We start from the raw sequence: 16,264 nt of genomic DNA on the forward strand, positions 1-16,264 counted from the left end.
TAATCTACACACTGACTAACTTAGAAACTTTGACAGTGCCCACACTGTGTTTGGCGGGTGGCTGATGTTAATTTCCCACGCTGGCAGTGCCCTTTCTCGCAGGTCTGGTGTGTGTTCTGTCAGAGTTAAGTTTGGAGCCTTTCTCGCCGCCATCCTTGCCAAATTCAGAATGATCATTTGGACAGATGCATGACAAGTGTCCCCATCATCACATTTCTTTAGAGGCCAAACTGCACATACATCCGTCGCAATGAAAAGGATTTGCTGCAAGCTAGATGCCTTGTGGCGTCTTTGCGGCACCACAGCTATTTGGATTTCAAGATCTGGCCATCTAAACTGCCCTAAAATAGTTGTTTGAGAGAGAAGTTTTGTGTAAAACCTCCACACATTTGCTGATTAATCACATTTAAATAAGAGCAAGCTGCACTGGTGGCTGCTGTACAAGTGCAAGACAGATGCATGATGGGAGTGAAGTTGCTGCCGCTGTTTATGAGATCAAAAATGCCCTCTCTGCTTAAACGTCACCAAACAGATTAAGGCTGCACAATATATTGTTTTTTTGCGATCGTCATCACAGTATCAACTGCTGCAATATACATATTGCGAAAGGTTGCGACATATCGCAATAGACACTACGAGATTTTTTTATGTTAGTTGAAAGAAAATATCAGTAGAAATCTGCACTTTAAAGTGTAACTGTCGTTCTTTTTTAGTGGTGCCTGTTATTGTCAATTCAATGTTCAATTTGTTCAGTAAAAGAATGTTAGAAATGATTTCCTTTTGATTTTGTTTTAAATTCAACAAGCAATTTGTTGTATTTTAGAAGAATAAGAACGAAGTACATTTTAATATCTGGTAATTTAACGCAAGTAAAATTGTTTTCGCGATATTCAACAACGTTATCGCATATTTTCCTCATATCGTGCAGCCCTAAAACAGATCAACTCTGACGTTTATGAAAAAGGCATATTTTGTGCGTGGTGTTCAATGAGGTTTACCTCCAAGATCAGTTGCAGAGCATTAAGTAAATGACATGTATCTATTATCTGTTATTCAGGCAGGAATAACAAGTGGAACTAGGTTAGATCGATGGGTTGATCATGCCAGTTAGAGTGATATCAAAGTGTGAAAACGAGGTGTGAGATTATTTCAGAAGATTAAGCTACCTTCCATTACCATCCTAGAAACCTCCATCCATATACTATGACTGTCTGAGCCATAATGTCTTCCACGGTTGCTGCTCACGATGCCGTGTGTGTGTGTGTGTGTGTGTGTGTGTGTGTGTGTGTGAGCATTGGGTGGGGTGTGAGGGTATGTGCACATGGACAAGCGTGGGCGGATATTCACATTCCCCACTTCCTGCTTTTCCATCTCCCCTTTCTAGCTCTTGCCCAGCCCTTTTCATTACTCAGCCATAGTTAGTATACACCACCACTACTGTATTTTCTATGGCGGTGTATGTAGACTCAATACTTTTTGAATCCCAAATAAAGTTAGTAAAGTTTGCATGAGATGCTTGATGTTGTACTTCTTTTTTTGAATTGCAACAGACAACTGATAGTTTTTAAGTTATATCCACATATTTTGACAGTCATGTAGCGTTTAAAAGCTGACTGTGGATTCCGTCCAGCCGCTTGTGCCGTGTAGTTGTAGTTTGTAGTTTAATACAATATATTTTTAAGGCAAAGTTCCTGCACAGGTGATTCTATCAAGATGACTTTAATCAGCGATGCATCTTGAGAAGTTTGCCGATTATGGTGTCACCAAAATAAGGCATCCCAAAAAGCTTTTATGTTTGCAACCAAACTGTTATTATATGGAAAATGTGAAAAATGTCTACTTTGTGAGTTGGTCAGACTGCTACTGATGCCTTAAGTTTGTGTCTATACCTGCTGGAACTTGCTTAAATGGAGTGCCGGGGCAGGAACTGTCTTGATTCTCTATTAGGTGATCAGATTGTGTGGTTGATGCTGTAGAGTTGCAGAGCTGATTTTTTTGGGAGATATATAAGATATAATACATTAAAGCACTGGTACCCAACCTTTTTTTGTCTTAACCCTTTTATAGCCAAGCAATGCCTATTCACAACCCATCATCACAGATCGCATTTGTCTACAGTATAAACCGTTAAAACAAAGAGTGGTGTGTCCCCTTCTCAAATAGTTTAAATTGTATAGTTTTTTAGAGGCCTGATGAGATTTAAACTGTAGTGTTTCTCAAAAAAACGATATTTTAGAAAAGTTAGAAAAAGGTTAACATAGTTTTGTGTAGCAACAATTGTAATCATCTTGTGAACCCTCAGTTTTATCTTGCAGTGCGTAAGGGATTCCGGACTGTTGGTAGGTGTGTAGTAGAAACATTAAAATGTCAGTTTTGACAACCTATTAAAATGAATAAACAACCATCAGTCTGTTTGTAACAATCAATCAGACCATCAAACTTAAATTTCACCTTTCGACAACTTGCCATTCATTTCTTTTTATGACAAACCATAAAAAGATGCTTTTACACCTCTGTCTGTCGTACATTTTGTACTTTGTTTTCTCAAATAGAAACAGGTGACATACATACTGGATTAATGCGCGTCAGATTCTTTTAAACCACCCTCGATAACATTAATAATTCTCTCCACTCCACAATTATAACAAATCAGATGAGACAATGTAAAAGCTGGAACAGTTTTACCAACAAGATGTAAGTGTGTAGTTTGGGTGGTAATTCATGAGTAGTGTCCCAAGTGTGTGTTTTTAATGTGTTTATGGTTGTTTTTTCAATTAGTCCACCTCAATTACTATTATTATACCCTTTTCACTGCTTCTCATTTCAGATGTTTACTCCTGTTTTAACTGTGTTACTAACTTACTCATTCGCCCACTTAAAATTTCAGCTAAGCTGTTTACGTCTTTCTGTCCATCTCTTTCTCTTCCCAGACTTCATCCGTTATTTCTCTTTTTCGTCTCTCATCATTGCGTCTCTCTGACTGTCTGTCTCTCTCTGGCCTGGTTTGAATCAGCCCAGCAGACTCTCTCTTTTGGGGCTCAGTAACATGCCTTGATTGGCTCGCACAAAATTTTGACTGCACTGTGACGTCACAGGCGCCGGAGCTTGCGGATTGGCTGACGCTGGGAGCGGGGGATGAGAGTCGGGCGGGGGGAGTTGTACGCGGATTGAGGCGGCGGGAGGGCTGATGGGAAAACTGAGTGACGCTGCTCAGTGCCTACAGGCTCTCTCTCTCTCTCTCTCTCTCTCTCTCTCTCTCTCTCTCTCTCTCTCTCTCTCTCTCTCTCTCTCTCTCTCTCTCTCTCTCTCTCTCTCTCTCTCTCTCTCTCTCTCTCTCTCTCTCTCTGTGTGTGTGTGTTGCTCTCATTTTGAGTTCCTTTCCAGCTCGCTCTCTACCAGGCTTCAGCTCCTCACATGGTGGAAACTCTAACACTAAAACAGCCCACTCTTGACTGTTACTGAACTGTTTTCTTCCCATATACGTTTTTGTCCTTGCCGGAGGCGGCAAGGAGGGGGAAACGCGTTGAACTTAATTTTTGGTAACCTAAGTTACCGAGCCAGGAAAAAGGAAGACCGCGTTGCTGTGCCCAATATCCCACCTTCGCAGTGACGCTAAATGTACCGGGAGACATGTTCCTGTCACAAAACAAAACATGCTGTGTGGCGGCACTTCACACCCATCCCCACACTAAAACTGAATGTTTGAGATGTGGTTCAGCTTCAGTCTGAAATGGTCATGACGCATTTTGGCTCTCGATTAATTGGTTCCTCAAAGCTGGCGAACGTTGAAGGCCGCAAAAAAACCAACAGAAAAACACCCAACATTTTGTCATGAGACCTTGCCCTGTTTTTGAGTGTGAAACTACTGTTTTGATCAGGGTTCTTTTGAACATTGACAGTTTTATTTACCTTCTGTGTGTCCAGGAAAGGTTTTCTCTTTTAGCAGGCATCTGTTAGCAGTGTGTCCAGTTACAGTACTTGCATTCACTTTAGTGCTGATGACGTGATTGATTAGAGAATTAAGAATTTTGATAAATAATTGATACATTTAATAATTAATCTAGCAGAAATGCTAAACTTACTGGTTACATCTTCTGGGAACTTTTCATAGCCATTGTTCACTCTTTTTTTCCCACATTTTATAGACTAAACAATGACTCAAATTTGAAGACATGGCCTCAAACTCAGGAAACATTTTCAGACATCTCGCTGATTAAACGATTATCTAAAAATAATCAGCACATTAGTTGATAATAGGGCTGCACGATATGAGGAAAATATGTGATACGCGATGTCGCGATAACGATATTACTTGCGATAAATGGATATTAAAGTGTACTCAGTTCTGCATTTCCGCTGCTTTCAGTATTCTTCTAAAACACAAGACATTGCTTGTTATATTTAAAACAAACAAAAGAAAACCATTTCTTAACACTTAACATTCTTTTATTGAACAAATTGAATATAAAAGGCACCGCTAAAAAAAGAAGACAGTTACATTTTAAAGAGCAGTTTTCTACTGATAATTTCTTTCAACTATCCCCCCCCAAAAAACTCAGTGTATTTTGCAATATGTCACAGCCTTTCGCGATGTGTATATTGCGCAATTTGATATTGCGATGACGAAAAACAACCGATATATTGTGAAGCCCTAGTTGATAATGGACGTGATCGTCACCTGGAGCCCTAATGTACATATACAGTATGTGAGCAGTACAGTAACTTTCACTGGTAGCCAGTGGGAATTATGTTCAGGCTTATTGATTTTTATCTGCCAGGTCTTTTCTCGATTTGATTTATTCTTTAACCTGATGATAATAATGAAAAGTGCATGTTGATGTATTCAAGCCCAAGGTGACATCTACAAATTGCATTTCTTTTCCAGTCCAACAGACCAACCCACAGATACTCGGTTTCCTTGGACACAAGGAAAAGCAACAAATCCTTACAATTGAGATGCTGGAAGCATCCTTCGCTTGACATTTTTTGCTTGAAAATAAACGGTTGATTATCAGCATAGTAGCCAGTTAATTTTCTTGTGATATTGATTAATCAACAAATAGTTTTTTTTAGTTTGCATCAAGTTTAATGCTCCAAGGGCCCTTGGTGGGTGGGAGTCGCTCCTCACTAAATGGGATACTAGAGAGTGACTTTGCCAGTCCACAGTTTCACAGCCAGTCTGATGATCACAACCAGTCACAAGCCGTTTCTCTGACCTCTGACCTCCAGGCCCGCTGCCTCTGCCCCCTGTGTGTTAGAAAACGAGCAAGTCTGATATGGTGTCTTCATTTTCAGTCTCGGCGCCGCTCCATTTCAAGTTGGCCTCTTTGATATTCAACAGCAGGAACGAAGATGTGGCAGTGGAGTCTAGTAACAAGCTGTTTCAGGGTGAAGAGTAGACAGGCGTGATGTGATGATCTCTCCAGTGTTGAGTAGTGAGTATGCACTTGCCAGAAGAAGCTGTTATAGAAAATACACACATACACGTACATGCTCTCTGAACAACTGCTGCTACTTTGGTTAACCCAAGGAGAGAAAGCGTTAAAGTTCTTTAATCTTCATACAAATGATACTATTAGGGATTATTTAATTGAATTTACTTTATTATCTACCTACCTACTGTCAGCTTTTAGTTACTTAAATTGGCAACGTGATATCATGACTTTGCGTAAACATACACGCCCACTTTCTTAAGCCAAGTGGCATGCTATCTGTACGCATTTTGAGTTATCCGCGTGTATGTCTACGCTGTATACAGCGGACGGCAGTCTGCAACGTCACAGCGTAAACATACACACCACTTTCTAAAGCCACGTGGCGTGTTATCGCAAGGCTACGGTTGGGTTTAGGAAACGTCACACGCGGGTTGGGTTTAGGAAAAGAAGAACCGGTTGGGTTTAGGAAAAGAACGGGGTTGGGTTTAGGAAATGAACAAACGTGGAAAGGAAACGTCACATGCAGGACACAAAGGAAACGTGACACGCGGGACACGATCCCCGCTCTCCTGGGTGAAAGTCCTCTGTTTTACCCAACCTCCCTACGTCGATTTCTGCCCTTTCATACTACTCGCTACGGTGTCAATTCACACGCAATCGCAAGGTAATGTAAGTCAATGGAGGCCAATCGGCGTTGATAAACACGCTAAAAAGTGAGTATGCGTCTTGATAACACGCCAATAATGGCATACGAATTGACGTGTCATACATACGCCACTTCATGAGATCAGTCTGAAATTAGAGAATGCATTACATTTGTGATTCCTTCCAAAGATGGGGTGTTAATCTGTTCGTTTTAGTTGGGTAAGTGTGGGTGGAGAGAGGAATACCAAAAGGAAGAGTGGAGCAAAAGGTTTTCCAGTCAAAGGTGTGCCCCTTAAGGCTGTTTTATGGTTCTGTGGAGGCTCCACGCAGAGCTTTCGCCGTAGCCTACGTAAGTGGCCTGATGTTTATACTTGTGTGTTGGTGTGTGCGTTGAGCCAGCGTGTGTGTGTGTGTGTGGGGAGTGTGTGGTAGAGCGAGGGAGAAGTGAGAGAGTGACGACGATTAGCTTCGGAGTGAGTAGCGACTCTAGAGTCATAGTGAGAGAAATAAAGTGTCTCCCCTGTGCTTTCTGACCACGGTGGGAAATCTGTAGCAGGAAAAGTTAACCCTCTCTTTGATTTCATGTTGTTTATGGAGAAGGAGAACCAGGAAATGAGTCAGGGGGAATGCAGTGCTTCCAAGCCACGGCCGACGTGTAGTTAAATTTTTCGAGAGATGCACGTCAGGCTACGGTGTAGGGTCCAGCGTAGGTTTGTGTCTTCACGTACCTACGTGCGTAGCAACGGCGTAGATTTTACGCAGAAGTATAAATCAGCCTTTACTCAGAATCAGTGGCTGCTTTGCATTGTAGTCTGTTTCGAGATACATGTGGTGGAGAGATTAGTATATCTGTCTCTTCTGTCTCTGAGATTTCTCATTGTTTGACAGAGCTCAGCAGACATAATGTTTACTTTTTATGTAATAATTCTTTAGTCTATAAATTGTTTGGAAATAATAAGAAAAATGGCCATCACAGTTTCCCAGAGCCACAGGTGATGTCTTCAAATTACTTATTTTGTCTAATAGCCCAAAACCAGAGCTATTTTGCAATTTAGTGAAGACCAAGTTCAAACTGGGTCAGACAGAGGCTAAAAAAAGAGTTAACTTTATGTACATTCCTCTGGAATTTTGAAAATATTGAAATGTGGAAGCGACAGGAAAACGATTATAGTAGTAATAATGACCTATTTAATGTTTTATTTGCTAACGTTGTGATTACAACTCTGAGATAAAAATACAGTTTTTGCATAATGTTTTAACCCAAAAGTCTTTTCAAACATTTGTGCATAAAAGGTGTAAAACCCCAAAAAAAACTGGACTTTGTAAAATAGAGTAGACCGGTGAAGTAATAACGTAAAAACGTCTCAAGACCCGACTCCAGACTAGAGCTGAAACGATTAGTCGATCAATCAATCAGAAAATAAACCATATTAATAATCGATTAGTTGTTTATGTTGGTTTTCAAGGACGACGCAAACCATTCTCTCTTTCCAACTTCTCCGATGTAGTGATTTGTTGGTTTTCTCTGATTTATGTCATTGTAAATTAATATCTTTGAGTTTTGGACTGTTCGGTGGACAAAACAAGGCATTTGATGTCACTTTGGGCTCTGGGATATTATAATGGGCATTTAAAAAAAAAATAAAGTTCTGACATTTTAAATTCAAAACTGCAGATTATTTGATGATGAAAATAATCGTACGTTGCAGCCTTATTAGAACTTGATACCAGTACAAAGAATGTTTGGGGAACTTTCAAAAATAGTTGTCGATTGAATTTTCTGTCTGTTTATGAATTGGTCAATTTTCAAATAGTTTTAGCTTTATATTCTTATTGGAGCATGTTACAATGTCTATATTCTGGAGCTATCTGTGCCATAAAAGAAAAAAAGCAAGGTGGTCCAAAACACGAGATGCATTACAGACGGTTGTTTTAACAGTGTTGTGTTTCTAAGTGGATGTTTCCTTTTAACTCTGACAGTAATACTAATGTATGATAGATCTGGATGTCAGTGCAGATCCTGGGCTTACATGACGAGTGCATTCCTAAACCAGTAAGTGTTGGACACAGAAGGTGCAGGAATAAAAAGCAGGAGTCAGTGAGTATCACGGTTATGCTGGTGGAATTTCGGGCGATCTTTGGCCTAGTCGGTCAAAAGACGGGGGCCTGGGGGGGGGGGGGGGCTGGGGGGTGCGTGGGGGATGGGCGGGTGAGGTTCAGGGTGAAGGGAGGATAGCTCCAGCTCCAGGCAGCCTACCAAGTGTGGGGTATAATCTGACAGCACTCAGCCAAGACACATGCAGGGCTAAGACCAGGCACCCTACCAAGATTGGGGCCTGTGGGGACATCCTGGTGAGAGCTAAGCCTCCAATGGGCCTGGAGCAGTGCCAGGAGGCACGCACGTGCACACACACACACACACACACACACACACACACACACACACACACACACACACTTGGATGCATAGTAAATTCACACATGCGTGGTAAAGCTTGTGCGCTCTTTCATACACACCCACACGAATGCAGACACACCGTGCATGCAAACAACAACAACAACACACATGGGGGGGGGGGGTTAGATGAGCGGCAATAAGACAAAGAAAGCATGAGGACATACATGGCTGCAGTCTGAATGGAAAGCTTTGGAGAGCCAGATTTGTTGTGTGTTGGTGCGTCAGCGTCTCATTCAGTCAGACCTCCCAACTACAACTGGATCTCCTGTGTATAAAATTCACCTAATGAAGTTAAACCAACATTTTGTGGATGTCTGTGTTGCACTTTCCTGTTGTCTAATTAAGCTGTCATAGTGTGGTCCAAACTGGAAATCCCCTTGAACGTTTGGATGACCTCGAAATGCTGACTGACGTTTTTCTTTGCTCTTTTCCTTTCTCTTTCCATTCCCCTGCTCCCTCTTTCTTCCTCCTCCTCGCTGTTCCTCTGCAGATTATGTTTATTTTGAGAACTCGTCCAGTAACCCACTGCTGATCAGGAGGATAGAGGAGTTGAACAAGGTGAGTGTGCTTAAGTGCAGCACAGTTCTGACAGCTGTACATCAGATTTCATCCCTCTGTCCCAAGCGTTTAAAAACCCCACTCTTCAATCTGATTTGTCAGAGATAGAATTCAGATGAATCGATTTGTTGATCACAATTACTTAAATAACACTTTTGGTAATCAATTAATCCTAATTTATAGTAATATTTCAAGCAAAAATAGTCTGAGGCAAGAAACAATTACAAGAAATTCCCTTTGGTCTTCACAAAATTGTACGTGTTATTTCTTTTACTATTTTCTGACATTTTCGAAACGGAGCCTATTACATCGATACTGAAAACAATCGTTGCTCGCAGCTTTACAGATTCTTCGGTTGAAAATTTGGTTGTCATGTGAAAACGTGAAATTTTGTGGGACACTGTCATGATTGTTCACAAGATCAGGATCATTATTAACTTAAGAAACAAAAATTATTTAACTGCCAACATTTTGTGAGATTGTCATTATTGATGACCTGACAATGTTGCCCTGGATGCTGTCTGGTAAATCCCTGCCTGCCATCTTGTACATTGTTCATTCTAAGAAGCCGAAAAAGAGGCCTGTCTCTGTGGACTAGATACAGGTGCCCGCTGTCTGTCCCCTGTCCCAGGCCTGTGCTGGATAATATGGAGGCTGTTTAATGTGATTGACGCAGAGCTCAGACTGAACCCTTTACTCTGTCTGTCACTGTCAGTGTCTCTGTTCCTCAGGGATCTCTAGGTTTCTCTTCCATAAGGTTTGCGATGCACGGTCAGAAAGCATAGAACAGTCTAAAGGCCCAGACACACATACCAGACGGCCGACCCTCGGCAGAAAAAGCAGTTGGACTGATCAGTCTACCCGAGTTGGTCAAAAAAGTGCCTCAGAACACACCAAAGCGACGAGACGTAATACGTCTCCATAACAGCAGGCGGCGCTAATCTGTATTGTCACCCAAAAATGAAAACCGGAAGCTGATTGGACGAACGCGTAACGTGGGTCTGGTTTCTCCGGAAATTCAAAGACAGACTGTCATGGCGGCTTGTTCAGAATACGATCTCATATTGTTCTAAAATAATTCACCGATTTTCGTCAGATTTTGAGAGACTCTAGTCACGCTCATTCCGTTCCCTGTTTCCGGGTTAGCACTCTACCAATCAGATGGGTCATTTGAGTCCGACTGCCGGCAGTGCCCACCCCGCCGATTATACATGTTGGCGGGGCGGGCCCCTCGGATGGACGACGCCGAACAGACTCGAGTCACAGACCTCACCAGACTTTCCAACGGCCGATTATCGGCTTGGTGTGTAGTAAGCTTAAGGGAAAGACTAAAAACTATTGAAAAACACAGAAAATTAAGAATTTGACTGAACTGACTGAACCTGAAAGCCTTTGTGTGTAATGCCAGAACAACCGCAACATACTTTTTATTTTTATGTAGCTGACTGTGTTCTTGTTTTTAATTCCTGTTTTACTACTGTGAGGTGACCTTAAGCCCCTGACACACCAACCCATAAAGTTGAAGTAAATAGCAATAATAAAAATTGCTTAAATTAACGATTCATTGGTTATCAAAATAGTTTTTTTTTATTATTTCAAATAATTTTTCTGCCAATTGACAAATCATTTAATCATTCTAAAAGAAGTGTGACAATAACTCAAATCAGCCTAGGTACTAGTGCTTTATTAAAATTAACATTTTTATGTTTATGTTTTATGCTATTTTGCAGCTTGGCTGCCACATGATTAAATTGTACCTTTTTTACACCCATACTCATGTCATAGTGCTGACTGTAAACCTCAGCTTGTTATTTTGTTATTATCCTCCTTTTATGTTCTGCTTTACTTGCCCTGTAACTAAGGTTTACAGTTTAAACTTCAATGCTCAAAGAGACTTTCACTTCACTTTACGTCTACAGATTAACTGCGTCTGCATCTGTACTTGAGAAATTTGTGACATGCAACAGAAAGAGCAAAATCAAAAAAATAACTTTTGCGTTTCATTAAACCTCTTTCATTTTTAAAGAGAAATGTGTTTTACTTTGCTATCAGAAACGATAATAATAGGAAATCGTGTTTTACTTGTGTACTGTCGTGTTACTGCACCATTTGTCAGACACGGAGATGCGTGAAATTGGATTTCAATTCTGTGATCGGAAAAGTAGAAAGTGTGTGCAGAATGTAAAGAAATAAATGTTGACTGTGTTTGCTTATTCTCCATCTTTCTCTCAATAATCCTAATCCAATATGCTCTACCTATAATAAGATACAGGTATGATATGGTAACGCTTTAAAGTATCCCACTGTCAATATCGTGATTTCTATTCTATTCTATTTAATTTGAAAAAAGCTACAAATCAATATCTAAATGAGCCTTAATCCTTTAGGTTATTTTACCATATCAGAGTTTTCTCTCTTCAGGTAGTGTTTGATAAAACATTGGCATGCAGCTCCCAGATTAAAAAGAAATGTCATATCAACATACAAATGTAGTTTTACTCGGAAGAAACAAATCTTAGTGCTGCACAGACAGCCCCCAACACACCACCCTGTCCTGATAACTGCAACACTTATTGTGATTTTGGAGAACTGCTGTAGTATCACACTGTGTTTTCAGCCATAGTTAAGAACTAGCCTCATTTTCAGCCGTGTTTTTTCTCATCTGTGTGTGTGCGTGCGTGGGTGGTCTGTGTGGCACTTGTTGCCGTGGTAACGCCGATTGTCTCTGGTTTGCAGACAGCCAATGGTAACGTGGAGGCCAAAGTGGTGTGTTTTTACCGGCGCAGGGACATCTCCAGCACACTCATCGCCCTGGCAGACAAACATGCAAGTGAGTGACCGACCTGAACCCACCAGCCAGCAAAACACCAGGCATCGAAAGAACACGCCAACTATGGTTTCAAACACTTCTTTTTGAGCAACTCTCTTCAGTCATTTTCACTGCAAAGTTATAGTGCCTTTAGTCCCATTGAACAAGATTTCCCTGAACCGGAGAATACAACTGTTTGGTATGTGGCTCGATTGTAAAGCTTGTTTGCACACCAGGGGTAATACAAAATCGAATTGAGTTTTTGTGCACTGTTACTGAGCTGAGAGAAACAGTCCAGACTGCAGCAGCCCCTCCTCTGACAGCCCTAATTGCAGATGGCATTCAATCTGTTGGGTGTGTCAATATGACGACACCTATGTGTGTCTATGTATATGTGCTCTTAAGCGTGGGTGTCTAGTAGCGTGTACTTAAATGTGGTGCTGTTCTCCAGAGCTTGGAGCATATGAAAACAATGATTGATTTAAAAAATAATGATGGAGACAGGAAATATGGGAGCCCAGAAGGACTGAGATGGTCAGTTTAAGATGGTTAGTGGTAAAAGAGAGCGTGGAAGAAGTCGCAGGTAACAACAATGTGTCTGTTAAAAGCTTGATTTATGGTTCTGTGGAGGCTCCACGCAGAGCTTTCGCCGTAGCCTACGTAAGTGGCCTGATGTTTATACTTGTGTGTTGGTGTGTGCGTTGAGCCAGCGTGTGTGTGTGTGTGGGGAGTGTGTGGTAGAGCGAGGGAGAAGTGAGAGAGTGACGACGATTAGCTTCGGAGTGAGTAGCGACTCTAGAGTCATAATGAGAGAAATAAAGTGTCTCCCCTGTGCTTTCTGACCACGGTGGGAAATCTGTAGCAGGAAAAGTTAATCCTCTCTTTGATTTCATGTTGTTTATGGAGAAGGAGAACCAGGAAATGAGTCAGGGAGAATGCAATGCTTCCAAGCCACGGCCGAGCGACTTGTGTCGCTGCGACGTGTAGTTAAATTTTTCGAGAGATGCACGTCAGGCTACGGTGTAGGGTCCAGCGTAGGTTTGTGTCTTCACGTACCTACGTGCGTAGCAACGGCGTAGATTTTACGCAGAAGTATAAATCAGCCTTTACTCAGAATCAGTGGCTGCTTTGCATTGTAGTCTGTTTCGAGATACATGTGGTGGAGAGATTAGTATATCTGTCTCTTCTGTCTCTGAGATTTCTCATTGTTTGACAGAGCTCAGCAGACATAATGTTTACTTTTTATGTAATAATTCTTTAGTCTATAAATTGTTTGGAAATAATAAGAAAAATGCCCATCACAGTTTCCCAGAGCCACAGGTGATGTATGCCTACGTAAGTGGCCTGAAGTTTATACTTGTGCGTTGGTGTGTGTGTCGAGCAGGGCAGTGTGTGTGTGTTCCCCACACAAGTGACTGCGATGAGCTTCGGAGTGAAACCGACTCAAGGGTCATAGTGAGAGAAACAAAGTGTCTCCCCTGTGTTTTCTGACCACAGTGGGAAATCTTTAGCAGGAAAAGTTAACCCTCTCCTTGATTTCATGTTGTTTATGGAGAAGGAGAACCAGGAAATGAGTCGGGGGAAATGCAACACTACCAAGCCAGAGCCAAGCGACGTGCGTCGCCACGACATTTTTTCAAGAGGTGCACGTCAGGCTATGGCATAGGGTCCCGCGTAGGTTCGTGTAACTACGTACGTAGCCACGCCGTGGATTTTATGCAGAAGTATAAATCAAGCTAAAGGCCACAGCCATTCTTAATGTCCAGGTCGCCTCCCCAGTGGTCAGTGGGAAGTGATGCCTTCAAGGCACTTCTCCAGAGTGCCTGAATTTAAAGAGTAAAGAAGCAGATAGGGATACAGGATTTATTTCCACCTCGGGATATTGTTTTTTTGATATTGTTTTTTTTTTTTTTTTTACATGACATGATACTACCTTTTGACCAGGTCTATTTTCTTGAATCTTATCTGATATTAGTACGTAACATATTATGGTGGTTTCTCTACATGCCAACCTTGTTGCCTTCGGGCGTTTTCACACCGACAGCTTTTAGTTCGGTTGAATCGAACTAGAGTTTGTTTGCCCCGCTGGTGCGGTTCGTTTGGGCAGGTGAGAACACGGCAATCGAACTCTGGTGCGCATCAAAAGCGGACCAAAACAAGCGTACCGAGACCTGCTTGAAGAGGTGGTCTCAGTACGCTTTCAATCAAACTCTGGAGCAGTTAATTTGTGGTGAGAACGTGATCCGTACTCGAACCGCACCAACTAACCAATAAGAGGGCTGGACGTTCTTGCCTGATTTGTAATGACGCATTTTGGTACGCTTGGATTTTTCCAGGTGTGAAACCAAACCAAACCGAGGGCAAATCGCTCCAAGTTTACTAACTCACCAACTGATTCGGACCAAAGCAAACAAACTACAGGTGTGAAAACGCCCTTAGAGGACAGGATATAGACTGTGAAATAAATGTATTTGAACTGGATTTATAAAACTTAGAAATGTCATTTGAATGAAGACCCGACTGTGGGCAGCATCCTTCTCTCAGTATAATCTTAGCGGGAAAATACCGCACCAACCTCCCACGTCCTGGCAGAGCTTGGCTGTAATTGTTAAGTTAGTCATCCAAAAAAAAGAAGGAAGAGGAGAGCAAAGATAAAAAGTTCTTGATTGAATCCTATTGGAGCCTTTCATGATGCTTCACTCTCCCGTGTGCACATATAGGACTAAAAATCATGAATGTAGGTTTTATTTACACGTGTCGGACATCTTATATGTGTTTGGCATAGAATGTTTTCGGTTTGTATACCTAGACTTAGTTCAATAATAAAGGATTGTTTAGGTGGCTATTTTTGCAATCTAGAAGCTATGATTGTGTTGTTCGGTGATGACATTTCGCTTTGTTACATGGCGAGTTTTGAAAAGACCAGGTGTGCAAAGTTGGGAACACAGTGAAGCAGAGTGATTGTGTCCATTGCACATCTGGACTGAGATGCACATGCTTGTATTTAAAAAAAAAAACAAAAAAACACTCTGACTAAGAAAAATGACATTTAATATACCCACAGACTTAAAGGCAAACAAAAATGGATCAGGCTATAATGTTTAAAAAAGTTGGTTAATTTTAGCACAGTTTGATTTAATTCACTGCACCATTCATGCTAGTGGTGTCATTCTATACTAACAGTGCAGTGAAGTGCAGTGAAACACTGCCATCCTGTAGTCTTGGCTAACAACGCCAACCCTTAGACTTTGACTGGGTGTGGCAGGTTGTGTGTGTGTGTGTGTGTGTGTGTGTCAAAGTGTCCTATTTGAAGTGCACATGAGTTTGTGTGACTGCATGAGCGTTTGTGTGTGTGAGGCCTGGGCGTTGTATCCGTGGTAGGATGGGGATTGTTTGTTCTGTTGGACCACACAGCATCAGTTTGTCTGTGTGTGTGTCCCTTTTAAGAAAGTCTGTGATTTTTTTGTTGTTTTTAGCAGCGTTTGTGTGCGTTTTAAACTATGCTGTTTTGTCTGCACATTACTTTTTGTGTGCAGGATTTTCAGTTTTTCTGCTTTTTTGAGATTTCAGTTCTCAACCCAAGTATAAAAAGAAAACCGATATTTGGCTATTTGATATTGTTATGTTGTATGTTTTTTCTTGTTGTATGGTGAGTGTTAAGTAAACATGAATATTTAACTTGTAATCAATTTTGCTTAACCTATACAGTCATGGTTGAAAATATTGCAACCCTTGCATTTTTTTTTCAAATAACACAATTTCGTGGAATTTGAACATCTTTTGGTATCCACATATTCATTTATTTTGTTTGCAGTGGAACAAAAAAAAGCTGTAAAAATACTGAATCCTAGCTTGTTCCACACAGAAATCCAAAAATGGCCTGGACAATGTTATTGTCACCTTTTTAGAAATTGTAAGAAATAATTGGATTTCAAGCAGGCGAGTCAAGGTCGTACAATCGAATAATCATTCATTCAACCCGTTTAATGTGTCACTGCATGGAGAAAAGCAGAGAATTGTCTGAGGAGGTCAGACAGAAGATCGTAGCCAAGCATAAATTATCTCAAAGCTAAATGTCTATCTCCAGAGACCTTGATGTTCCTGCGTACACCGTTCATAATGTTATCAAGAAGTTTTAGGGCTCATGGTACTGTAGCCAAGCAAACCTCCCTGGAAGAGGACACGGGGGGGGAAAGTTATCTTGAACCCTCCATTGCCAAATCAATGTAAGTGGGTTCTACGGTAGGAGACCCAGGAGGCATCAAATGATAGCATTGGCACACGTAGCAGTAACGTTTGTATAGGCTGCTCCTATAAAGGCCTCCTGGTTTTTGGCTGTGCTCTGCCAGCTGCAGTTCA

At 41.3% G+C, this 16,264-nt stretch overlaps 1 protein-coding gene across 3 annotated transcripts in view; it reads left to right on the forward strand.

Moving 5' to 3' along the window:
- Positions 1-16,264, forward strand: part of mta1 (metastasis associated 1) — a 49,543-nt gene that overhangs the window by 4,698 nt on the left and 28,581 nt on the right. For all 3 annotated transcript variants that reach the window (XM_035994575.1, XM_035994574.1, XM_031310059.2), the window contains exons 2-3: positions 9,029-9,096; positions 11,833-11,926. In XM_035994575.1, coding sequence (XP_035850468.1) covers positions 9,029-9,096; positions 11,833-11,926 — 162 coding nt within the window. The remainder of the gene's footprint in view (positions 1-9,028; positions 9,097-11,832; positions 11,927-16,264) is intronic.

This window comes from Sander lucioperca, chromosome 18 (genome assembly GCF_008315115.2).
Source record: "Sander lucioperca isolate FBNREF2018 chromosome 18, SLUC_FBN_1.2, whole genome shotgun sequence".
NCBI classification, from domain to species: Eukaryota; Metazoa; Chordata; class Actinopteri; order Perciformes; family Percidae; genus Sander; species Sander lucioperca.